At 51.4% G+C, this 26,379-nt stretch overlaps 1 protein-coding gene across 1 annotated transcript in view; it reads left to right on the top strand.

Moving 5' to 3' along the window:
* The first annotated feature begins 208 nt into the window (after positions 1–208).
* ELL (elongation factor for RNA polymerase II) overlaps positions 209–26,379 on the top strand; it is a 53,737-nt gene continuing 27,566 nt past the window's right edge. Inside the window, exons 1-2 of the mRNA XM_084825782.1 lie at positions 209–448; positions 18,729–18,776. Coding sequence (XP_084681908.1) covers positions 317–448; positions 18,729–18,776 — 180 coding nt within the window. The 5' untranslated portion in view covers positions 209–316. The remainder of the gene's footprint in view (positions 449–18,728; positions 18,777–26,379) is intronic.

A 26,379-nucleotide genomic window follows, 5' to 3' on the forward strand; every position in this document is an offset into this window, starting at 1 on the left:
AGCGCGGGGGGGGCGCTCGGGGGTTCATGGGAGTCGTAGTCCAGCGCCATCTGGAGCGGCCTTCCCCCTCCCCCAGGGGCTTCAGAATACACCTCCCATCATCCCTGGCCACTGGCGGGTGGGAGCTGCCGCCCGCGGCGCCCCCAGGTCCCCGCGGGCGGCCCGTGGGCGGGGAGGACTACCGCTCCCGCCATGCCTCGCGCGGGCGTGCGTGCGTGCGTGTCCGGGGCGGGGCGGCGGCGCGGCGCGGCGCAGCGCGGCAGAGCGGCGGGGGCGTGTCCGGCGCCAGCGCCGCCGGAGCGGAGCTTCCCCCAAGATGGCGGCGCTGGCGGAGCGGGGCTACGCGCTGTCGTGCGGGCGGCTCGGCCGCGGCACCCGCGTCTCCGTCTTCCACGTCAAGCTCACCGAGTCGGCCCTCCGCGCCTTCGAAGCCTACCAGGGGCGCAAGGTGGGTTCGCGGCGGCGGCGGAGCGGGGAGGGGCGGCCCCGGCCCCGGCCCCGGCCCCGGCCCCCGGCCCCCAGACGCGGAGCAGGGAGGGGAAGCAGCCCCCCCTGAGCCGGCCGGCGGGTGCAGCGGGCCCCGTCCTGGGCAGAGCGGGGGAGGGCAGGGGAAGAGCCCCACCCTCATAAACAGTGGGGGGGATCGGAAGACCCATCCTCCCCATGTGTGGAGGAGGCTCCCGAAAAGGAGGGGCTGGAGATGGAGGGGCCCCTCTCCTCTCATAAATATGGGGGAGGGGACTCTGTTTGGGGGAGGGAGGAGGACAGTGGGGATCCCCTCCCCCTAGGAAGTGCTCTGTGAAGAGAATTGCCCCCCACCACACACACATACACTGCCCAACGACGCACACCCAAAGTGGCCTGGATGTGGAGGGAGCCCCCTCCATAAATGCTAGCGAAGGGGGGACATGGCCTGATGGGGGCGGAATGAAATGAGAGGGGCCAGGTCCATCGGTTCTCCCCCCTCACACCATCCAAACAAGGCCTGTCTGGGAGACTTCTTCCACCCCTACCTCCAAAAATAACCTGGATAGAAGTGGAGCCCCCTCCCAGTAAGGACCAGGGGATTGGGGCGGGGGGATGCCCCTCTCCTCAAAGGGCTACGTTTTGAGATCCCCCCCCTCAAAAAAGCCCTCTCCCCTCCAAGGGCCACTTGTTGTGGCCCCCCATAAGATAAATTGACTAAAAAGGCAAGTGGGGGCTATAACGCTACACACACCCGACTTCTGCCTCTGCCAGCCCTAGCCAGCCAGATCAGTGGTCTGGCATGATGGGACTTGTCGTCCAAAGTGACCTGGAGGGCGCTGAGTTGGGCAAGGCGGGTGGAGGGGAATTGGCGGAGGGTTGTGTGTAATGTTGAGATGTGTTGAGGAAAGGCAGAGCCTCCCCTGCCAATGCTAGTGGGGGCGGGGGGTGGGGGTGAGGGCTGGACTGGAGGTATATTGAGGGGAAGCCCCGTTCTTAAGTGTGAGGCACTGCCCCTGCAAAATAGGCCACAAAAGGGAGGATGTAGTGTGTGGTAGGGAGAATATTGAAGGAAAACAGCCCCCATGCTAAGCTTCTAACCTCCTTCTCCTGCTCCAAAATGTGCTTTTTTATATAAATACTGGAAGGAATGAGGTGGCTGAAACCAGCCTTTCCCAACCTGGCACCGTCCAGGTGTATTGGGCTGCAACTCCCATAATCCACAGCCAGCATGCTGGAGTCGTAGCCCAACACACCTGGACAGGGCCTGGTTGGGGAAGGCTGGTTTAGACCGTAGTCAGAAAAGATAATTCCCCCCCCCCCGCTGCCCTTTTTAGTCTGAGAGAAAAGGTTCCTTTTTGAGGGGGGGGGGCTCATAGGTTGTGGGGGTGGGAGGGATAGGGAAGGCAAAGGCACATGACTTGAGCGTTAATCAGGAAATTTACATGCACGTGAAAAATTCAGTGCAACCCCGAATAATGTCATGGAAAGGGAAGGGGAGCCCCTTTGTCAATACAGGGGTACTTGAGGTGAGATGCATGCCTTGGGCATCTGTGGGGGAAATTTGGCACTCCCTGGAAAGAGCCACCCCTGAACAAGTGCTCTGGAAAAGAGGGGAGCCCCACCAGAGATTGTGGGGAGGAGAGGGTGGCTTGGGGGTTGGGGGTCTTAGGTTGGGCACAGGGTGAAGGAAAAAATAAAGCTTTGGGCTGTGCTTCTGCCCTCCCTCCTTCCCAAATATCCTTTATTTTTAATGTATTGTTTGCCCCTGTGCCGAAAGGCAGGATATAAATTACAGTAATACTTAACAATGCAGAACCGTGTAGAGAACGCCTCCACTTCCGGATGGCAGAAAAATGGGGGAGTGCTGTTGAAAATCTGGCGAGTAAGGAAGCTGTAAGATGGAATTGCGGGAGTGTAGGGAAGGAGTTCATTAGTTGGGAAGGAGGGTGCATTTGGAAAGGGGATCTTGGCTGAGGACCAAGCGTTCTCTGGCAGTGGGGAGGGGAGGTCTAAGTAGGAGACCCTCTTTCCATTTGCTACGATCAGGTGCTCATAGGACAGGTCCCCATTGGGCTCGTCAGCCCTCCCCCCTCGAGTGGGGTGGGGATGAGTAACTCCTGTCTTTTGATGGGGTGGGGATTTGGGAAATGAGGGGTCCAGCAGAATGGCTGATGAATGTCCCCTTGTCTGTTGGGGGGATTCCCCAAGTGTTGGGGCATCTGTGTGAGATGCCCCTGTAGCAGGGGCTTGGGGCATTACACCCTCAGCTGCTGTATTTTGTGGGGTGGGCCACCTGTTCAGACCGGCAGGCATTCAAGAAGACGCCTGGATAAGGCCTCTGTGTAACACAGTCTTCCTCAGGCTTCATGCCAGGGCATGCTCTGACGCCTGGCTCCCACCACATCTGCAGGGTTTTTTTTTTCTTCAGTCTTAAGATGGAGAGAGGAAGTTGGCACTTGACGTCAGTCATGGAAACATCTCTCCCGCCCACCTTTCTCTCTCTTTCTCGAACCGGAGAGTCCTGTCTAGCTCAGAAGCTTGCATCCTGTGGCATTCCCCAAATCCATTGCCACTGCTATGTGGTGGGTTGTGGTTGGAGATCTTGTTTTCCAGTCTTTGGGGCAGGGGGGCCTTTCTCACTGCTTCTGTTATCCCCTGCCTTGAGCAAAAATACACGGAACGTACTGGCTTGCTTTCTCATCCTCCAAGAGTGTTGCATTTGGCCAAGAACATCGGCGTTGAATGAACTTTAAAGTGGAAGGAGGATTTGTCCTTTTGTTGATTCATAGATCCTGAGCAACACCCCCCCCCCCAACTTTGGGTGTTCCTTCACCAGTCCCTGCCACCTTCTGCCTCGCTGAGTGACATTGTCTAGTGATGAAGCACCCAGCTTGGGTGTCTTAGGGGGCTGCCAAATTCTGTACTTTAGAGGCTCTCCTTTGGGACGGGGGTGTCGAAATGCCCCTTGGTCTCTCAAAGTGAACTTTTGGACAATATTTTAAGCAAGGCAGCTAGAGAAGGAAAACGTCAGCTCCTCTCGTTTTGGCACTGGTTTGGGCATCCCTTTTAAAGCATTAAACATGACAGTCTCTCCCCTGTCCCCTAACTTTGCTCTCCCTCCATCGAAGGTGGGTGGTCGATAGCCGAGAGGCAAGCCTGTTTATCGTTGACAACCGTGGCCTCCGGTGAGGGCGATCTGGGACTGTGTCACGGCTCTGTTTTTAACTTGGGGTGTTGGTTACCCGGTGGGCCTCAGCTGAGCCGGCAGGAGGAGGGATTTTGTGCTAATTGCAAGCTGGGGCATTGATCCACTTTGCATGGGTTTCTTACAGCCATTGCTTGTTAATGAGTGTTTATCAGTTGCAGGAAAAGTTTCAGGAAAAGGTTGTGTGGGCGGGCGGGGGGTGGTGGTGGTGACTTTCTCCCCCAAATCCATGTGGTAGTGCGTGGTTGCTACCATGCTCCATCCTTTGACGAGGCATGCGCTTCCTAATGAAGAGAGGCGTCCGCGTGATTGCCCCCCCCCCACCATCAACCCCCACATAAAACCACAATTTCTAGCTGGCTGCAGTGTTGGCTGGCGTTACGGCAGTGCTGTTCCGTGGGCCGTACTCGAAGAATATTCGGTCAGACATGGTTGGGGTGAATGGGCATGCTGTCTGGGAAAGATGGGAGTTGCAGTCCAACGCATTTTGCAACGTATCTGGAGCACTCCAGGTTGGGCAAGGCTCCTCTTGACCCCGTACTTGTGGGGTAGACCAGCAACTTACCTTGCCCCAAAGCCGTCTTCTGGTTCTTCCTGCTCAGTTCTGCATAGGCCCAACGTAACAGGATGGTGCCAGGTTGGGGAAGGCCAGTTTAGACTGTAATCAGAACAGGTAATCTCCCCCCTTTCTTAATTTGAGAGAAAAGGTGCCCCCTTTCCAGGAACTGGGGAGACCCCTCATAGGTACTGTTGCGGGGGTGGGAGGATTTGGGGGGAATAGGGGTGGCAAAGCCACGTGAGGTTTAACCAGGACATTTCCACACACACATGAAAAATTCAGTGCAGCCCCGAATAATATCATGGAAAGGAAAGGGGAGCTCCCTTGTCAGTATAGGGGTACTTGTGGGGAGAGATGCACACCGTGGGCATCTGTGGGGGAAAGTTGGCACCCCTGTCTACTAACTGGCAGCAGCTCTCCAGGGTTTGAGGCCTTTGGGTCTTTGCCAGTCCTACCTGGGGATTGAACCTGGTGCCTTTTGTGCGCAAAGCAGGTGCTGTGCCTTCTCCTGAATGGTCCCTTTCCTTTTCCAACGGGCTATTCAGTGGAAGTCCCTTTTGGCATTCGCCATTCAGGAGAACATTGCCATCTTGCAGGTTTCAGGACAGGAGGTTGTTGGCATGGGCCCGTTCACAGACAGCGCTTTTTAAGTGCATGCTGAAATGTGTAGATGCAGCCCACAGGTATGTGAAAATCCGACGGGTATAGATCCAAGCTAGGGTAGACTGCAGGTTCCTGTAGGACCAATGCTGAATTGTTGGTGTGTAGCCTTCCGCAACCTGATGCCCTCCAGATGTTTTGGACTGCAACTCCCATCGTTCCAAGCCAGCATAGCCATGGAGTAATGTGGAGTAACAACATCTCCAAGAGGAACACTTACAAATGTAACTCTGGATCATCCAGGATTAAGCAGTGACATCAACTTAAATATGAATGATGGGACAGAAAGCCTGGCACATGATGCTCAATGCGTGTTCCGCAAACTGACATGCCCGCACCAGGCCCAAAATAGAACATTTGGGTTTCTAGTGTGGTGCCTGTGTGGACACCTCTGTTGGTGTTTGCCTGGCTCCCTTCCCCTCATGATTTATTTTTATTTCCAGAAATAAGATTGGAGGTGATAGGGGACTTCCTAAGGGGTTAGAGAGGGCGGAGGGGAGGTATTTTTCCTGCCCTCTGTGTGTGTGTTTCTCTGAGCATCACCAGTTTGCCTTCTATCAAATGGGTCTTGGAGCAGAAAACTGTGGGTCCGAAAGAACAGCTTTGTGTTTCAGAGCTCAGACTCAGACCCTCTGCCTTGAACAGAGGGTCTTGGGCAAGTTGCCTTTCTTTTACCATCACCCGCTTGCCTTCTGGGAAATGGGACTTTTGTGACCGGCAGCACCCACTGCTGCAGCCATTTTGTGAATGGGCCGGCTCCCCCTGCATGGCGGTCATTTTGTGAGTGCCTGTGACGCTCGCTCAAACTTCCAGGTGCGCCCACCAGCCCAGGAAGTTTGGGACAGTGGCATTTCTAACACGGCTGCACATGTGCCTTATTGGGAGATCGCATGGCGCAAAGGTGGAGGTGCCCATCTCCCCACCCCTCCAGGTCCCAGAGGAATAGGTCAGTGTACTGTGATGAGTAACCGCTTATGTGGAATGGATGCTCCTCCAAGCCTCCAGGCCAATCTTGAGTTCCTTAGAAGTTTGACGCAGTAGTCCAGGAACTGGAAAAGTTGTCTGTACCTCTGCATGCCTTGTGGGTGGTGCCTCCAAATGTGAAATATCCTTTTGCCCGGCCCCACCCTGTACTTAAACCTTCTCCGACAGGTCCCTCTCGTGCCTCCTGTTGCAATCCTCCCAGGAGAAAGCCGTTCTGCCACACTCCAAGCAGCTGGGAGGATTTGTCTTCTCCCGGCGAGGTGCCTCCACCTCTTGCTCACTTGCCACCGAGGCCTGTTGCAACCGAAGCCCAGTGGCGTCGCCGCGGCTGTTGTGACATCCCGAAACGAGCTGGCTTGGCAAGGAAGTGGCTCTCCTGAGGGAGGGAGCACCATCCTGCTGGGATTGGCAGGGATGCAAAAGAGTGAGGTGGCTAGAAAACCCTGGGTCCAAGGTGAGCTTAGTAGCAGAGCGCTTGCTTTGCACGCAGAACGGCCCACGTTCAATCCCCTCCGCTTCTGCTTGAAAAGGGTCAGGGGGCGTAAAGACCCTCTAAGTGGGAGCCACTGGCTGTCACCACAGACAGACAGTAGGCTGACCATTCATTCATTACATTTCTATACCGCCTGATAGCCGAAGCTGTGTGGGTGGTTCATTTAATTTAAAAACTATGGCAGTACATTATATGAAGTATAAAGCCATTTCCATAATGACATAGAAAAGCACACACCACAACATATCTCTAAAACGATTTAAAACAACCAGAGGCAATCAGGAGACTCATTATATGCTGCCAGATGGCTGAGAGAAGAGGGCAGTTTTGGCGCCAGTCAGGTTCACAAACATTAAAACCACAAAGTACAGAACAATAACAAAAGTATAAAATATAAAAGCTGAAAACGATGGTATAAAAATGCAACCAGAATAAAACCTAGCAGCAATGCAGAGATTGAAAATACAGTTGTGGATTTAAAACAGCAAAGTTAAAAGACAGTGACGCTAAAATGCTGGGAAAATAAAAAGGTCTTCACTTGGCGCCAGAAGGAAGATACAACTTCAGTGCCAGGCGAACCACTCTGGGGAGCTCATTCCACAGCCGGGGGGCCACAGCAGAAAAGGCCCTCTTCCCGGCAGCCACACCAACCAATGGTCTGACTTTGGGAAGATGGCTTTCCCTATCTCCAGTCCCAGGGACCGTCACTCCAGGATTAGTCGAGCGCCCCTTTCAGCCCGGGCGCTGTCTGTCTGTCACCCCACACCCGTCAGCTGGCCGAGGCGGTCCTTTTTAGGAGAGTGTCATAGCTCAGTGGCAGCCCCCCTGCTTGGCAGACCACAGCTCCCAGGTTCAGTCAGCTGCAGCTCCAGGTAAGTGGGCCAGGGAGAAGGTGAGACGCTTCTCTGTGTGAGACCCTGGAGAGCCACTGCTGGTCAGGGTAGAGCATATTGGGCTGGATCCTGTGCCTGTTGAATATTCGAGGAGGAGAGTTGCACTGAGTTTTCCTCCCCTTTGCCTCATCCTTGTTTCTGGCCCTCTAGCACAGCTTTCCAAATCAGCCCCCCTGCCCAAGTTACGAGTCTTCAAAAAAAGATGCTTCCTCCCTGCCCATACGTACTCGGTAGTTATCTGTGACTCACTGACAGCTGTGGAATGACACAACTCCTTCCTGGTTTGCAGAAGCATCCATCTCTGCTGGGCAATTCTTAGTTGCTGTAGCTGGGCATTAAAGCACACAGTTTGGCCAAGAAGAGCGCTGGCCCTCAGCTCCCCAGTTCAAAAGCTCTGCCCGGCCTGAACCTCAGATGAGGTTTTATTGACATGCTCCCAACCAGCATTGGTGTGCTAATACTGAACTACCCTGCAGGGCTGTTGGAAAGATTACTGAGATGCTTGTCAGATTCCAGGGGGTAGCCTTGTTGGCCTGTTACAGCAAAGATGTCCAAAATGTCTGATGTCACCTTAGAGCAGGGATGAAGAACCTGAGGCCTGGAGGACAAACCCAGCCCTCCTGAGTTCCCAATCCAGTCCTACAGGGTTCCCAAGAGGGCCACACACACACACACACCCAACCAACCACCAATAATTTGGTGGCTTCTCAGCTGTTGTGCACTTTTTCCCCATTCTAAAGGGTCAACATGGGTCTCCTATGGCTTCATTCCTGGCAGTAAGAGCTTTATTTGACCTTTGTCATGTTCCCCCCACCCCACCCCCTGGCCTGGGCTGACAGATCTACGATGGCAGAATCTTTGGTGGACTTATTCTTCTTTCTTTCTTTACTGTATGTTTATACCGCCTTTCAGACCATTCTTCCTTCACAAAGTGGCTCACATCAATAAGAGAGAGAGAGCAAGAGACAGGCCCAGCCCTCAGGCTTCCAGAGACACACAAGGATAGGGAAGTGAAGGAGGGAGATCAGGTTTTGAAAGCCAGAGCGAGGTGGTGGGCATTTAAACGCAGTTTGCAGGTGACCTTCACTTGGAGAAGTTTCGCACCTGACATGGTGAGCATTCATCCATGGAACTTTCTGCCACAGTGAAAAGCATAACTTTGAAGCTACCCCAAAGCTCTCTGTGCATGTGTCTAGCCCTGTTACGACACCACGACAATGCAAAACAATTTTTTAAACCCTGGGTTGTCTCTCTCTTGACAAGCCAGAGTTCCTGGTTTTCACACAACACTAAACAACCCAGGGACAGAGCATCCCTGGGTTATTTAACCGCTCCTACTTGCATGCTGTCCTGTTTTCAACAACATGGGTTTTTTTAAAAACAGCAACCCTGGGTTGTTGTGACGTCTGAACCTATGAAAACTGTTCAAAATGACTTTGAGCATTTGGGGAAATCCATATATAAAATACCAAGCAGTATTAAAAAGGGGGGAGCAGTCAGTCTTGTGTTTGAGGAACATCTTTGGGTCAAACGACAGTTCGTGGAAACTGTGTTGCTCAAATCCAATTGGAATCTGCAGGCTTCTCTCAGCTTTTCGGAGACGCTGGGAAGGGCTGCCTGCAAATTATGTCTAAACGGAGTGCAGTTGCCATGGGATTCAACAGCAAATCAGGAGGTGATTATGCAATCTTTCTCTTTGCTGCATATTGTGGCAATAGTTGACGCTTTTTTTGCGCAGGGGGTGGCAGGGACCAAACATAATCGGATGAGGGAGTTTGGGGCAGGGATGAAACTGCAGATAACGTGGCAGAAAGCATTTGATGATCAAGGAAGCCCGAAATTGGAGAAGCAGTAAGGCAACTTTCTCCAACTTGGCGCCCTCCAGATGCGTTGGACTACAACACCCATCCTTCCTACCCAGTTGGTGATGGCTGCTGTAATAAGGTGTATTTATTTATTACATTTCTGTACCACCTGTTAGCCAAGGATCTCAGGGCAGTTCACGAAACAAAACCTAAAACTGGAAGGTACAATAACATAGTAAAACAAAGTGTTAAAAAAGCTTATGTTTAAAACAGAAGAAAACCAAAGCTATTATGCAACCCAAAGGGCTAAAAAGAAGACTCTTATTTACGTGGTTCTGTTCATGTGACTGGTCAGTACAGTCAAGCTGCGAAACGATTAATCTGCATTGGACGCCCTGTTGCCCTCAGAGGAGTTAAAACAAGGAGAGGTTATACTTGGGGAGGGGGTAGAGAGGGGGAATTTTCTGTGTCGGATGAGGCATCTTCAGGCCCGGAAGGCTTTTCTCGGGTCTTCTGGTATTGCTCTGTGCTGTCAAGGGGGAAAGCGAGAGGAGGGATGGATGGACGTCAGTGAGGCCCAGCCTGTGCCAGCTAGTCCACCGGAGCGGAAGCCCTCTCGGTTGACCAGCGTCTGGAAGAGGAAACGGGGCGTTCTGTGCTGTTCTGGGAATCCTCTGCAGCTCCCTGTGCTGCCCCAGAGACGCTGGGACTCTGTTTTGCCAAGGGTGGTGAGGTCTGGCCCTAGTAATCCTGGCGGGCGGGTGGGGGTGTGCTTTTTCTGAACAGTTCATTTGGACACCAGAAGCGGCCTCCTCCACCCAGCCCAAGAGAGGCTCTCTGAGGTCTCGAACCAAGGGAGGTCTTTCCCCTGCTGTACCTGCTGCTAGAGAGATGCTTCAAGACAGAGCCCCAATTTTATTTTTTTTAATGACCTGCATAGGTTCTCTCAGCCCATTTTCTGGGAAGTGTGGAGGTCAGGAGACGGTCCTCGTAGGCGTGGATTTGTCACTGAAAGGGACCCCGAGTCGGCACATTTGCCCTCCAAGACCCACTTTCTCCAACTTGGCGCCCTCCAGATGGCTTGGACTACAACTCCCATCATCCCCAGACATCAGACTTTCCTCCTCCCTTCCCCCATCCCACTCCTCAGAGCATTGGCAGAAGCCTTTCCCAGCCCTGTTACCGGAGAGCGCTGAACCACAGATGTCAGGGCCTCAGTCTGGGATGTCCTGCAGGCATTGCTTCTCTGGAGCTCCGCTTCTCCCCCTGGGAGTTCACGTTGAGCAGGAGAACCAGAGGGAGGGTGCTGAGTGCCTTTGAAGGGCTGCCAAGGTCAGCAGAAGCCAATCCAAACTGACCGCCAATCCAAACTGACAAGACAGGTGAGGTAGTCTTGGTGTGGAGCCAGTAGGACCCATCCCCGCTCCCAGGGGCTGTCGCTCCAGGATTAGTTGAGCGAGCCATTCAGCCTGGGCTCTTGCCCATCCCCAGGGGCTGGCTCTTTATCAGCTGCCCGGGGTGTCTCTTCCGTTTCGTTTGCAGCCCCTCAGATGTTGACCATCATGCAAAGCAGAAGCTTTTCAACGGTCCTGTCCAGCCGGATTGGGGCTCCAGGGTCTGGTGGGGGGGGGGGGCAGCTCTTGTACCAAAAGGAATGCATCAAACAGTCCAAACAGGGGCTGGACTTGATGGTCTTGTAGGCCCCTTCCAGCCCTACTATTCTGTGATTCTGTACTATTATATGAAGCAGAGGTTTGCTTCTAGAAACAGGCAGGCACACACCTGTTGTGTGCAATTATATAGTGCCCAAGGAAAAATCACTCTGTATGTCCTCAGAGGCTCTCCTCACGCGTCACACGCTCCAGCTCATCCGTGACATGAATCAGCACAGCCTAGGCCATAGGGGTAGGCACCCTGTTGCCCTCCAGGTATGTTGGACTACAGCGCCCATAATCCCTGGCCATTGGCCATGTTGGCTGGGGCTGCTGGGAATTGTAGTCCACAGCATCGCGGCTAGTCGCCATCAACGGTCTTATTGGAGGCCTCTGGCTTGGGATTCTGGTTTTGGCAGAGGCTTGGTCTGGTCTCACTGGGCGCTTTTGCTTATTTTCTTTTTCTTGGGACCCCCCCAATTCCTGCCAGCCCATGTGGGCAGCACAATTAGAACAAAGAAGCATCTCTTCCCAATTCAGGATGTTATGATGGTTTCTAGTATGGTGCTGTCCCATCCAGCTTGGACCAGCAAGGACCCCTCTTCTTCACTGGCATTCCACCCTTCAGTGCCTCTTTCTCCCCAAGGTGGTCAGCCTGTGCTGGGCTTGTAGCGCTTGAGGCAAGCTATCACGCTCCTCTGCGCATGCAAGGTTTCCTGCAAGCAGGAAGCCTGCAGGAAAAAAGCTGCCAGCCTTTTTTTTTTGTACCGGGAGTAAGGTCCCATCATTTGAGCCCCTCACCATCATTTGAGCCCCTCACCAGTAGTCTTGAAATGACATAGCCCAGGTACAGGATCCCCAACTCAGAGGAAACTAGCCCTGTGTCTTGGCTATGCTTGGGCAGTCCCACCTCCTTTGCAATCCTTTCATGTCCTGAAATGTTGCACTTCTGTGCAAGGCACTGAAGCTGCCCCCTCTGAGGCCTGCATGTTGATTTGGCAGTCATAAGGGCTAGGAACTTGTCCTTCTATTTTTAAAATGTGTCATATTATTTTTTTGCTGGATCACAGCGTGCATGCAGTCCTGAAAAATAGGTTTCCCAGGCAAATTAAGCCCCTGAAGCTTGTTAATGTGGCTTGTTATCTGTATCCAGATCTTTTGTGTGCAACTAATGAGAGAGGAATTGGTGAGGCTTTGAGTGGAGGTCAGAGCTGTGTGTGTGTAAGCCTTCTCTGCTGCCCTCTCTGTGTGTTTTTCTTCCTTTCTTTCTCAGAATTAGCCTTAAGCGGTGGGTTGCAACCCAATATGTAATCCTGCAGTAATAAGTCAGTGTGTACAGCCTGGCCAGAGCTTGGCTAAGGAGGCTGCAATAACAAAACAGAGTGAAAAATAATTTGAGCAAGGAAGTGGGTTTTGGTTTTCAAACTCCTGGAGATTTTTGTAAATGGGAAGCCCAGGGGTGGGGGGAGAGAAATTCTGCAACATATGCTGGGGGCAGGGCCCTTCCTGCCTGGGTTTTAAAAGTGATGTGCACCAGGAATTCAGCACAACTGGAGTGCAACTGGGACACAGAGCTGGTGATTTTTATTAGTTTGTTTTGGGGGACTTGAGAACTGCCTTGAGCTCAGGGATAGATTGAGGCAGGTGGGTTTGCCTTGGCACTCCCACCTGTGAAACATGTCTGCCTTGCAGTGTGGTTTCTAGGGGGGGGGTTGTGGCAGTACAGTGGGCAGGGGGTTAGTGTGGATTAGAGGAGAAGGCCCAGTGTGTGTCTGGTTGAACAGAGGACGTGGGAGAGCAAATTGGCGACAGAGGCGACCCCTTCACGAAAGCATCATGTGAACCTAGGAAGAGCCGTGTCAGATCAGGCCAAAGACATAGCCAGTCCAGCTTCCCCTTTCTCTCAGTGGCCAACTATATGCCTTTGGGAAGTCCTTCTTCATACAGTGCGTAGTAAAACTATGGAATTGGCTACCACAAGGTGTAGGCATGGCCACCAACTTCGACGGCTTTAAAAGGAGATTAGGCAGAGTCATGGAGGAGAAGGCTATCAATGGCTACTAGTCCAGATAGCCACATGCTACCTCCAGTATTGGGGGCAGTTCGCCTATGTACGTAATGCTGGGGAGCATGGGTGAGAGGGTGCTGTTGCACTCATGTCCGGCTTGGCGGGTTTCCCACGGGCAGCTGGTTGGCAATGCTGTGAACTGAATGCTGGACTAGATGGGTCTCAACCAGTACAGCTCTTCTTATGTTCTTACAAAGCCTGTGACAGGTCAAGAGGGCAGTATTTATTTATTTATTATTTATTTATTGCATTTATACCCCGCCTTTCTCCCTCTCGCAAGGAACTCAAGGCGGCTTACATTATCCTCCTCCTCACCGTTGTATCCTCACAACAACAACCCTGTGAGGTGGGTTGGGCTGAGAGTCTGTGACTGGCCCAAAGTCACCCAGTGAGCTTCCATGGCCAAGTGGGGACTAGAACCCGGATCTCCCGGCTCCCAGTCCGTCACTCTCACCACTACACTACACTGGCTCTCGCCAGTAGCACCCTCTCGCTCGTCTCCTGTAGTGTGGTGCCTCCAATCCTTGCCATCATGACTGGTAGCCTTTGATAGCATACCCTCCATGCGTTTGGCTAATCCTTTTTTAAAGCTGTCCAAGTTGGTGGCCGTCGCCACATCTTCTGGAAGTGAATTCCATCATTTGACTATGCGCTGTGTGAAGAAGTCCTGAAGCTCCCACCATTCAGTTTCAGCAGAGAACCCCAGCTTTTAATATTAAAGGAGAGGGAGAAATAGTCTCTGTATCCATTTTCTCCACACCATACATAATTTTATGAAACCTCTACCATGCCCCACTTATTAAACTAAAAAGCCCCAGGCTGGCAGGGGAGGTTGTTTTGGCCCCCTGATCATTTCGATTGCCCTTTTCTGCACCTTTTCCAGCTCTACAGTACCCTTTTGAAGTGTGGTGACTAGAATTGTACACACTGTTCCGAGCATGGAACATGTGACTAGAACTGTACACACCATGGGTTTGCAAAATTACTGGTTTTATTTTTAACCCGTTTCCTAATAATCCCGATCATGGAATTTGGCCATATTCACAGCTGCTGATAACTGGGTCAGCATTTTCATTGAGCTCTCCGCCATGACCTCAGGGTCTCCTTGCTGGTCAGTCACTGCCAGTTTAGACCCCATCAGTGCATAGGTGAAGTTAGGAGTTTTTTTGTACCAGTCAGCACCACTTTACATTGAACTATGTGGGCTGTTTTTTGCCTGCAGATTTTTTCTAGCCTCCTAGTAGGCTGAATTTCCATTCTGCCATGAAGGAGGAAAAGCCCCCTTCTCTGCAGTTACCTCTTAGCAGACTACTGTTAAAAATTGCCTTTTACCAAGGAACTGATGAAGGAGAGATCCATCCCTCCGTCAGCCAGCTTGTTCACCTGCATGGAATTCCTGGTCGCCTGTGGCGACCAGGCAAATTCTTAAAAGCAAAGCTGTAATAGAGATGTCCATAACTATAATTGTGTGTTTCACAATGCACATTTCTGTCAGGCCCACGTGAAAGGGGCTTTCTCCTGTGTTGTTCCCATCCTGTGGAATACACCCCCTCAAGAACCATGATTGACCACTGCTCCCTTGGCTTTTACAAAGGGGGTGAAGACGCTTCTTTTTAACCTAGCCTTTTAAATTACGTAGTTTTAATATTGTACTGATCTGCTGTTTCAAAGTTTTATGGTTTTAAATTCCTGTGCACTGCCTTGAGTAGCAAATACGGTAGCATATAAATGTTTGTTTATTATTAATAAAATAAATGATGGTGAATAGTCATAAGAACATTAGAATCATAGAATAGTAGGGTTGGAAGGGGCCTACAAGGCCATCGAGTCCAACCCCCTGCTCAATGCAGGAATCCAAGTCAGAGCATCCCTGACAGGTGGCTGTCCAGCCTCGTCTTGAAGGCCTCCAGTGTGGGAGAGCCCACCACCTCCCCAGGTCATTGGTTCCATTGTCATATTGCTCTAACAGTAGGAAGTTTCTCCTGAAGTTCAGCCAGAATCTGGCTTCCTGCAGCTTGAGCCCATTCTTCCGTGTCCTGCACTCTGGGATGATGGAGAAGAGATCCTGGCCTTCCTCTCTATGACAGGCTTTCAAGTCCTTGAAGAGTGCTATCATATCTCCCCTCAGTCCTCTCTTCTCAAGGCTAAACATGCCCAGTTCTTTCAGTCTCTCCTCATTATTTTGTCCACCTCTATCATGTTTCCCCTCACTCGCCTTTTTTCCAAGCTAAGCAATCCCAGCTGTCGTAACCTTCTCATAGGGGAAATGCTCCAGCCCCTGGCTCAGTTTAGTTGCCCTTTCTGCCCTTTTTCCAACTCTACAATATCTTTTTTTAGGTTCCTGTCTTGTTCTAAGGCTTTCTGACACCTGTGTAAAGTGCTCCGAACACTCATATGGGTTAGAGAAGAGCTGGGTATTGGTTATTGCTTGGGGTGGGGTGGCTTGGGGTCCAAAGGTTTTGGATTTGCAGCCTTGCGCAGTCGGACGTCTGTTCCAGTTTCACATGTGCTTAATCGCTTGAACTGGTGCTGGCCTGCAGGGCTGATGGAGAAGAGTCGACTGCTCAAGGCAGTCTTTGGAAACTTGCTCCTGATGCTGGCATCCAGCTCAGAAGCATTTAGGCGGATGGGGGTGGGGGGCTGTTAAATGTTGGTGGTGATTTAAAAGGGGAAGCTTCCATGTTCAAAAGCACTCTACCTCTGAATCGCAGACAGCAGAGATGAACGGGGGGAACATCGCTGCCTTTTTGGCACCTGGTGGCCTCTGTTGGCAGCAGCACCCTGGGCCAGGTGACGCCTTGCTGTGAACCAGGAAGGCAGTTTTTACATTATGGCTACTCCCAGTAACATCAGGTTACTGACTGATGACTTGCCGGGGTGTGTTAGATCAATTCATGGATGATAGGTCTGTTCATGGCTGTTAGCTGTGGTTGTTTAAACCAGGCTTCCCCAACCGGGGGTCTTCCAGATGCGTTGGACTGCAACTCCCATCCTTCCCAGCCAGCCATGCTGGCTGGGAAGGATGGGAGTTGTAGTCCAACACATCTGGAAGACCCTCGGTTGAGGAAACCTAGTTTATCAGATGTTTGCGACCTACATACATATGCACTCTGCTTCTGCGTGACATGCACATGCAAAAATGGCTTCCTTTTGGGCATGTTCCTCTGGCCTGTCCATCTTCTTAACCTCGGGATTGTGCAGGGGATGCTACAGAGAGATCTCCCACGCAGGGGAGCAGCTTTCTCAGCCGCCCCGTTTGCATGCAATGGGAACCTAATTATCACCCCGGCTGTGCGATCGGTGCCACCTGGAGAGTGCCAGGGTGCCTATTAGCAGGCAGTGCTCGCCCTGTCCTCTGACCTCATGCCGGTCCTCCTTTGGGTCCTTCCTTCAGCATGCCCTCCGAAGCCTCCTGGGTATTTTGAAACCTCTTGCTCGCTTCCCCCAAAGAAGCAAACGGTTCATTAGAGCGCAGACGGAGCGCTGCGTGTTGATCGCTCATCCTGAGGTTTACGGAGAAGGACAGGGCAGAGGAACATGCCCAAAGGAACCAGTTTTTGCACATGCACGTGTTGCAAAAGCAGAGGCCATGCAGCACTCTGGCAGACCAGGCTTCCCCAACTGCATTGGACTTCAAGTTCACATTTCCTGCCATTATTTTCTCATTCCTGATGGGCAATACCTTGGAAGAGCGTGTGAAATGGGGGGGGGGGGATAGGAAATGGAGGGCAGTTATGTTGCTGCCCTGCAGCCCTAGTCCACAAGTTACTAGTCCTCAAGAACAACAAACCGTCTTGTGGCACCTCAAAGACGAACACATTGATTTATTCCTCCGTGGACACGAAAGCTTACGCCAGAGTAAGTAAATGTGCTGGTCTTTCAGGTGCTACGAGACTCTTTGTTTTTGCTGCAACAAGTGAACCCTCTGGAAATTGGTAGCTCTCAAGAAAAATGCTTTACTAGCCTGCATGCTTGTATGTTGGCTGTGGCCTCCGGGGGACAGGAAAAGGGCAGGGTCGCTTCTGCCCCATGTTCCCACCTGTGCACATGGGAGACGTTTGCTTTCACGCGCTTGAAATTCAAAATTCTGGACTGAGGGCTAAGACGCTGCCCTGTAATGCTTGTGTTAATCTACAGCAGTCTTCCCCAACGTGTAGTCCAACACATCTGGAGGGTGCCAAGTTGAGGAAGGTTGATCTATGGGATGTGGCAGATGCTAGACATGATTTGGCTGGACATGGGGCCTTGGGTATTCAGCTTTAAAGATGCTACTGGCTCTTCCAGCTTTAAAGTGAGTGAAGGGAAGAGAACTTCCAGCGATGTGCTAACAGGATCTTTATTATTTGTGGGGAGGGAGGCAAGGAATGGGGGGTCTTTCCCTTTTGTCAGCCTTCTCTAAAGTGTTGCCTCACTCCTGGGGGCCAAGGGAGTTATGGAAACCATCGGCATTGCCCTGCAGGGACAGCCGCGCCTTTGACTTTGCGCCATGCCGCGCTAACGCAGAGAGATAAATTTGGAACTTGTTGTCATGAGCCGCCATATCTGCTGAACATGCCGGCTTGTGTCTGTTGCCACTATACAGCATCTTTTCATAGGGGACCTGAGAGAGTAGCTTCTAACGAACTGAGGGACTCTGTGCCCCAGGTCCCTTGGGAACAGAGCTGCCAAGACCTTAGAGAGGTTCACTCTTTTTCCTTTTATGCAGTGCATTTGTTGTGAGTCCTGGCCTGGGGAGTTTACTGATCTGTCTGCAGTCGGGTCTGGTCAACGAGAAAAAAATTCACCTGCATGCCCTTATGTCAGCCTTTCCCAACCTGCTTCCCTCCAGCTGAGTTGCACTGCAACACCCATGCCTCCCAGCCTAACACATCTGGAAGGTACCAGTTTGAGGAACCTGGTAGACTACACAGGGAGGGAGGAGAAGGAAGTTTTGTAAACTTTTCTGCCTGATTGCTTAGAGAGTGGCCTTGTTCACCACAGGCAACCCTGCAGTTAAGGCATGTGCCACACGTATGTTCAGATCTGTGGGGTCTTGGTTCCTTTTGCCCACCCCAGTTAACTTTCTGTTTCAAGGGCTTTTTCAGAAGGGCACTTCAGAAACAACTTCTGTTGGAAACCAAAAGCTGGAATAATATGGGTTCTTTTTCTCTTACTTTTGTTTCCCTGGTTGGAAGCCAGGGACTTTTCCACTTCAGCTGCAAAATGAGAAGTTGCCAGGAAAAGATTTCATTGTGGGCTTTTGTGTAGGGGTGTGGGGGGGAAGATATCTGGGTCCTTGAAGGCAGAGCAGGGTGTTCAGAGGAAGGGTTAAATACCAGAGGGTCTCCTCTTGAAGAGAAACAAGTTTCCCCCCTTCTCTCTCTCTTTCTCTTGTGCGCGCACGCACACGCAAAGCACATTGTCATTTTGCACTGTACAGTAGTCGCAAGAATCAGCTCTTTCCAGCCATCCGGTAGGCCATGGGGAGGGGGGAACCGACCCATTCAGATGCCGAGAGCTCAGCTCAATTCTCAATTCTTGTTGAATAACAATCTGTGCGTGTTTCCTGTGCATAAGAAGGCAGAGGTTTAAAAGTGCTAGCAGCGTATGGGAAATCTCAGAAGTGGAGGGGGTGATCAATACCATTTCCAGGGGGCAGCTGTGGGGCCAGGGGCAGATTCTTGAACAGATGAGTCTTCCCCAACTTGACGCCCTCCAGACTACAACTCCTATCATCCCCCCAGCCAGCATGGGAAGCTCAGTCCTGTACCCCACAACAGATGGCAGAACGCTCCTGGTCTCCTGGGTCTCTCGCCAGAGGAGTTCTTTCCTTGGCTATCAAGGCTGTAGCCCTTATTCAACCTATTTGAGCCCCAAAGGAATAATATCAATATCTGTGTTCACTTTACGCCTGTGACTTGGCTAAATATTTTTCTTCTCCTCCCCGCTTTCTTCTCTACAGGACTCCGTGGTGCTGAAGCCATCGATTCAGTTTCAAGGAAGCCAAGGGGTAAGTGGAAAGGCTGTGCTTAGATGTCGTTGTTCATTTGTGGGATTTGCAGAGATAATTTTTTTAAACCTCTGGAGGGAGTTGAGGCCTGTGAATCCAGGGGCCGTTGCTTCATCCGAGTCCTCCTTGAGGTAGTAGAACTGCACGTTACAAGGGAATTACAACGTTCCCTGGTGCCACTGTTGTGCTGGCTGAGGGTGGGATTTACTGAGGAGAATTAAGGGCGACAGAGGTGCTGAGCATACCACTCATGGATCCTCCACTGCAAATGCCTTTTCCATCTTTTTCTTTCTCTCTCTGGCTCCCTCCCCCCACCCCAAACCTCCGTCATTTTCAACAGTTTATTTCTACACTTCACTTCTGGTTTTAGGACCAGAGTGGTGAAACAGGCACTTCTGTCAACTTGAGGAGGTGGGGTGGGTGCATTTGCCTGGGAGAGCTGGTGGCTATGGGAGGGTTAAGCAGCTACCTCTTTAAATATTTAATTTGCCGCTTCAACACCTTTCATTTATTACATTTCTAAACCGCCTGACAGCCAAAACTCTCTGGGTAGGTTGGCAAAGATTAAAACCCTAAAAAATGCAACGTGATAACATCTTAAAATCATTTACATGCAAAAAACAGAAGGCAATTTTACATGATTGACAATAAAAAATCCCAGGACCTGTTGACAAAGATGAAAACATTGGCACCATGCGGACCTCACTGGGGAGATCGTTCCATAATTTGGAGGCCACCCCCAAGAAGGCCCTCCCCTTGTTACCATCCTCCGAGCCTCTATCGGAGAAGGGCCTTGGATGACAATCGTAGTATATGGGCAGGTTCATACGGGGAGTGGTGTGCTGTCAGGTATTGCCTTCCCGAGCCGTGTAAAGCTTTATAAGTCAAAACCAGCGCCTTGAATTTGGCTCTGAAACATACAGGCAGCCTGCAACAGATTTCTACAAAATCGCAAAGTAACTCCTTCCAGCTGCCTTCCTTGACCTGCTGTGCTCTGGATGTGTTGGCCTGCAAATCCCAGCATACCCCAGACTGCAAAGCTGGCTGGGCATGCTGGGAGTTGCAGTCGTATATAGCCATCTATACGGAGGTAATATGTCGCCATCTTGGCTAGTAGCTCTTGATCGCTTCCGTGAAACGGGAACGTTAAAGAGAGCAGAGTTTGGCGGACCCATGAGTGCTCCTTGAGAAAGGCATGGCTTAATCATCTGCCAAGCCAGTAAAATAAAATTTAAAAACCCCACGCACAATTAATAACCATTCAAGCCACAGAGTAAACTCCAAAAGTCCCAGTGGATGAAATAGATTTTGGCGGTTGCCATGATCATCGGCACTTCGCAGATTTGTCCGGGAACACCCTCTCTCTTGTCAGTGCCTGCTTCTCCTCTGACAGACATCTTCAGGAGATCGAGCCAGATTTGCACACATGTGTGATTGGCGTGTAAGAGTTGAGGAACGCAGGGCTTCACCCTCAGCTCTCAATTGCCCTTAAGCTTTCACTGTGTCCAAACACCTGGTGATGCCCAAGCGATGCCCATTGAGGCCTTCGGAGTCATTGCTGGGGTTAATTACAAGCAGGGCCAGCGTCAAGATTTGGCATGGTCGGGCACCTGCCCAGGGCCCATACCCCAGCAGGGGCACGCTGACAAGAACCCCCTGGAGTTGCACCTCCTTTTTCCCATTTCAGCCTGCTTGTCCACCTGATGGCAGCACCCAGACGGCGGCGGCAGAGAGAAGGCGAATCAGCAGATGTCGCTGCCTACTTTCTCCCTGGCTCTTCGCCTGTCGAGCAAGCAAATGGCAGCAGTGATGAGGAAGAGTGACTGGTGACCATGGTGGTAGACTCACTGAGGGAGGAGGGGGCCCGCAGAGGGCCCTCCAAAGCCCAGAGGCAGCACTGCTTAGAAGATAGGACTTTGGGAGCTCTGAACTTTGGCCGTCTGCCTAACTCCTTCCCCGCCCCCCATTCCTTGTGACTGAACAAATTGCACAACGCAAGCATGCTATGCAAACCTGCATGACTCATGCAAGCCGCGGCTGTGTGCAGCTGCTCTGAGCAGGGAGGATCTTTGCCCAATGTGGCTGGGGATTCTCACACAGGACCCGGGTGCTGTCAGGAGGGCCAGCTGCTTCTGTGAGCTGGCCGCCTTGAACTCCTGTGTGGTGCAGATGATTAGCGCAGGCGGAGGAGGGCAGCAGGGGTGCAGGTGCTTGGTCAGTCCACGGACTTAAAGGGCAAAGCACCGGGCCTTCAGTCTGGGGAGCGCAGCTTCTCCCCTGAGCTGAGCGAGACGGGAGTTAATTGGTGCCCTGACGCCCGCTGCCTAAAGAGGGAGGCTGGTCCGTTGCAAGCTGAAGAGAGTTCTGGCAGGTGTGGTGGCTTAGGAGTGTGGGCACAACCCCCACGTGCCTCTCTTGACAGTGGCTGATGGTTTGCACTTCCCTTGAAAAATCCAGAGGCACAGAGAGAGAGAGAGAGAGCGCACTATAGAATCATAGAATAGTAGGGTTGGAAGAGGCCTGTAGGACCATACAGTCCAAGCCCCTGCTCAATGCAGGAATCCAAGTCAGAGCATCCCTGACAGGTGGCTGTCCAGCTTCATAGAATCATACACTAGTAGGGTTGGAAGGGACCTGTAAGACCATCGAAACCACCCCCCTGCTCAATGCAGGAATCCAAATTAAAGCATCCCTGACAGGTGGCTGTTCAGTCTCATCTTGAATGCCTCCAGAGTGGGAGAGCCCACCACCTCCCTAGGTAACTGGTCCCACTGTCGTACTAGTCAGGACATTTTTCCTGATGTTCAGCCGGAATCTGGCTCCCTGTCACTTGAGCCCATTCTTCCGTGTCCTGCACTCTGGGATGATCAAGAAGAGATCCTGGCCTTCCTCTCTGTGACAACCTTTCAAGCACTTGAAGGGTGCTATCAGATCTCCCCTCAGTCTTCTCAAGGCTAAACATGCCCACTTCTTTCAACCTCTCCTCGTAAGGGCTTTGTTTCCAGTCCCCTGATCATCTTTATTGCCCTCCTCTGAACCCTCTCCAGCTTGCCTGCATCCTTCTTCAAGTTCAGTGCCCAGAACTGGACACAGTACTCCAGATGAGGCCTAACCAGTGCTGAGTAGAGGGGAACTAGTACTTCCCAGGATTTGGAAGCTAGACGTCTATTCGTGCAGCCCAAAATCTCATTTGCCTTTTTTGCAGCCACTTCACATTGTGGGCTTGTGTTCAGCTTGTGATCTACAACAATTCTGAGATCCTTTTTGAAACAAAGAGAACTTGGAAGGGAAGCGAAGAAACCAGTCTGACTGACAAGGGTAGAGAAGAGCTCTCACCACCTTCTGAATGAGGGCGGTCACATGGCTCTCACCTTCAAAAGGCCTGCTCTGCCCCATTTCAGACTTGAAAATGCCTCTTGTGGGAGGGTGTAGCCTTCCTCAGCATGGCAGTCTCCAGATGGGTTGGACCGCAAGTTCCATCATCCCCCCAATTGGGATGGATGGGATCTGTGCTCCCACACATCTGGGGGGGCACCAGGTTGCCTGGCCTAACTCCCCTTTGGCTCATGTGAACCAGCACTTGGTGTCACCGCTGCTTTGGAGCTGAGGAGTTCACGAGCTGAGTTCACTGAGATGCGGTCTGTTGACCATTCCATTCAAACGTTCACAGTGAAAACTTTCACGGGTGAGGGTGGCCTGCCACGGTTCGTCAGCCAGTTCAGCACCCAGGACAATGCTCTCCACCACGTGCCGCTTTTCAGCTTCCAGACCCATCCATCCAGCTGCTGCAGGCACTCGATGGGCTGGACCTTGGCCTGATCCAGCCAGGCAGGGCTGACAAGTTCCATCTTGGCTCCAAGGCATGTTTTCCTGCACATGTGCTTGGTTCCAAGCGAGAGGCAAACTTGGTCACCTTTTTTGAGACTGGAGAAGGAGAAACAGTGTCCAGGGATCTGGATGATGGGAGTGCATCGCAGCCTCATTCACCCTCCTTAAGACCAGCTCTTGTGCCCCCCAGGGAACTGTAGTTGAACACAGCTGGAGGGCGCGAAGTCGAGGCCGCTGAAGCCCGTGTAAACGTCCTCCTCACCTCCTGGAAGTGCCCCCCTCCTCTCTTTTCCTAGCTGGCCCTGCCGACCTCTCCTTGAACTGGCTTCTCTCCCATCAGGCCTTCTCCACACCTCATGAACTCAGACCCAGAAGACTCCAAAGGTGCAAAAAAAAAGGGTCAGAACCACTGTCACCACTGCACGCACTCTGACCTCCAAGCAAGTGCACGGGAAGGGCAGGAGCGAAAACGTGCAGCCTTAATTCTTTCCCCAAAGGCCTGAACGGGCCACATTTTAAGATATGTAGTGGCTTAAAAATAAATAAATCCACTTTTCCTTTCATATTTAGTCAGCCAGAGAAGGAACAGCTGCAGGACACTTGTTTTTGCCTGTCCCTGCTGGAAAGAACACGTATAAGAACTCTGAAACTCAGAACCAGGGCCTATGTTTTGCTTTCTGTTTTTTTCCCCCCTTCTCCCTCCCAAACCTTTTCCTTTTGTGTCGTGTCTTTTTGACTGTAGGATTGAGGGCATAGACAGTCTCATTCTTAATCTTTGTAAGCTGCTCTGAGCGCCATTTTCGGATGAATAGCAGGCTCAAAATGCTATCAATAATCAGGCTAGCATTTGGAATATTAATGCTACTGTCCCCTTCAGCCCCAAGGCAGTGACAAGGTGGAAGGCCCGGCCCAAGCCCTGCTTCCAGTCATTTGCTGTTCCACCTGCCTTATTGAGCCACTCACTTCTTCCTCCCTTTTTAAAAAAAATTCTGCTGTGCCAGTTTTCAATATTGCACCCTCACAAAAAACCTCCAGAACGTGGAACTGAGGACAGAATCAAGCTCCTTGAGCATCTTTGGTTTTCAGGTTCCAAGTCCTCATGACTCCAAAGATCTGCTTGAGATCTTGGGTTGGGAAAGCACAGGGTCAGGTCAGGGCTTCAACCCAGATGCCTGTACGGAAGGACACCGTGGTTGATGGTATCGAAAGCCAGCAAGAAGTCCTAAAGAATCAACGGGGTCGCACTCCCTGTCTCTCTCTCAGGAGAGGTCACCCCGCAGGGATTCCAAGGCCATTTCCATCATCATCATTAATTATTACTACTACTGCTACTACTACTATTACTATTTATTACATTTCTATACCACCCAGTAGCCAGAGCTCTCTGGGGTTTACAAAGATTAAAAACATTAAAAATACAATATACAGAGATTAAAAAACATTTACATAAAAAAACACATGAACAGACAATATACACAAAAGAAATGTATATCTAAAACAACTTCAAAGAATCTCAAAAGCAAACAACCATAACACATTCCAGGATCGATTAAAACTTATCATATGCTGCCGAATGCCTGAGAGAAGAGAAAGGTCTTAACTTGGCACCGTAAAGATAACAATGTTGGTGCCAGGCGGGCTTCATCGGGGAGATCATTCCATAATTTGGGGGCCACCAACGAAAAGGCCCTCTCCCTTGTCGATGTCTTCCAAGCTTCCCCCGGTGTAGGTAGCCAGAGGAGGACCTTAGATGTTGAGTGTAGTATATGGGTAGGTTCGTGTCAGGAGAGGCACTCCCTTAGGTATTGTGGTCCCAAGCCGTGTAAGGCTTTATAGGTTAAAACCAGTACCTTGAATTGGGCTTGGAAACATACAGGCAGCCAATGCAAGCAGGCCAAAGTCGGTCTTACATGTTCGGACCTTCTGGTCCCTGTTAGCAATCTGGCTGCCGCATTTTGCTCGAGCTGCAGTTTCCGAACCATCTTCAAAGGCAGCCCCACGGAGAGTGCATTGCAGTAATCTAACTTGGAGATTACCAGAGCATAGACAACTGAAGCCATGGACCCTGTCCATCCTACTACCAGCCCCAAAGCTCAATTAAAATGCGTCTAGAAAAGGCGAAGTTTCCCAGATGGCGTAATTGATGGAGGTTGCAGAATTGAATCCTGTTGTGGTGCAGAATTTTAATTCCACCGCATCCCTCGCCGAGACGGAATGCGCGATGTTCAAAGGTAGCAGGAAGGCGGGAAGCTGCCTCCCACCAGACCGCCACCCATATAGAAGTCTTCCCCAGCCTGGTACCCTCTAGATCTGTTGGACTGCTGGCTGAGAATGATGGAAATTGCAGTCCCAACACATCTGGAGGCCACAGGGTTGGGGAAAGACTCGTTTCTGCCAACAGGCAATATGGGGTTGGCTCGAAACCATATGAAATGGTTGTTCAAGCATCCAGACTGCTTCATGGCCATTGCCAGGCTATTGTAGTCCTTACAACAACCAGCGAAGCGGGCCGGCCCTTATCTTGTGGACAGGTGTTGAGAAGAGGAGCTTGACCAAAGGCTAACTTTGTGAGTTCCCAGCCGAGGCAAGATCAGCAAGACGTTTCTTGGAAGGCCGGGGTAGGAGCGTATGCCCGTGTTGTGAAACTGGGATGGACCTCAAAATGAGCCGTTTCCCACTTTAACTGCCACCACACTTGGAATACTGTGGACCGTTCTGGTCACCACACCAAAACAAAAGATATTGTAGAGCTGGAAGAAGTGCAGAAAAGGACATAAGAAAATCGGAAGAGCCATTCTGGACCAGACCAAGGGTCCATCTAGTCCAGCATTCTGTCCACACAGTGGCCAACCAGCTGTTGACCGGGAACTCGCAAGCAGGACATGAGTGCAGCAGCATCCTCCCACCCATGTTCCCCAGCAGCTGGTGTCCATAGGCTCACTGCCTCTGGTCCTGGAAGTAGCACGTAGCCATGAAGACTAGTAGCCATCGATAGCCTTTTCCTCCAGGAATTTGTCCAACCCCCTTTGAAAGCCGTCCAAGTTGGTGGCCATCACGACATCCTGTGGTAGCGAATACCATAGTTTAAGTATGTGCTGTGTGAAGAAGTCCTTCACACTAAAATTTTCAAGGGGCTGGAGCATCTCCCCTATGAGAGAAGGTTATAACAGCTGGGATTGTTTAGCTTGGAAAAAAGGAGGGAGACATGATAGAGGTCTACAGAATTATGCCTGGTGTGGAGAATGTGGAGTGGGAAACATTTTTCTCCTTCTCTCCTAATACTGGAACCCAGTGGGGTCATCCTATGAAGCTGATGGGTGGGAGATTCAGAACAGGTCAAAGGAAGTCCTTCACACAGTGCAGAGTTAAACTATGGAACTCCCTACCATAGGATGTAACGATGGCCACCAGTTTGGATGGCTTTGAAAGGGGGTTGGACGTATTCCTGGAGGAGAAGGCTATCAACAGCTACTAGTCTCGATGGCTCTGTGCTACCTCCAGGACCAGAGGACACCAGCTGCTGGGGAACATGGGCGGGAGGGTGCTGTTTTGCTCATGCCCTGCTTGTAGGGTCCTGGGCGACAGTAGGTTGGCTGCTGTGTGAACAGAATGCTGGACTAGATGGACCCCGGGTCCAGTCTAGCAGGGCTGATGTTCTGAACTTCTGGAAATCCTTTTTAGTTCAGATATGAATTCCCACCAGAAAAACAAAACTGCCGTTATTCTATTCCTGGGGCTGCACGGTCGAAACCAGGCATTTTCTCATTTCTGTGTT

Source organism: Heloderma suspectum, chromosome Z, assembly GCF_057233095.1.
Source record: "Heloderma suspectum isolate Gila_16-S chromosome Z, 16-S_ref, whole genome shotgun sequence".
NCBI lineage: Eukaryota > Metazoa > Chordata > Lepidosauria > Squamata > Helodermatidae > Heloderma > Heloderma suspectum.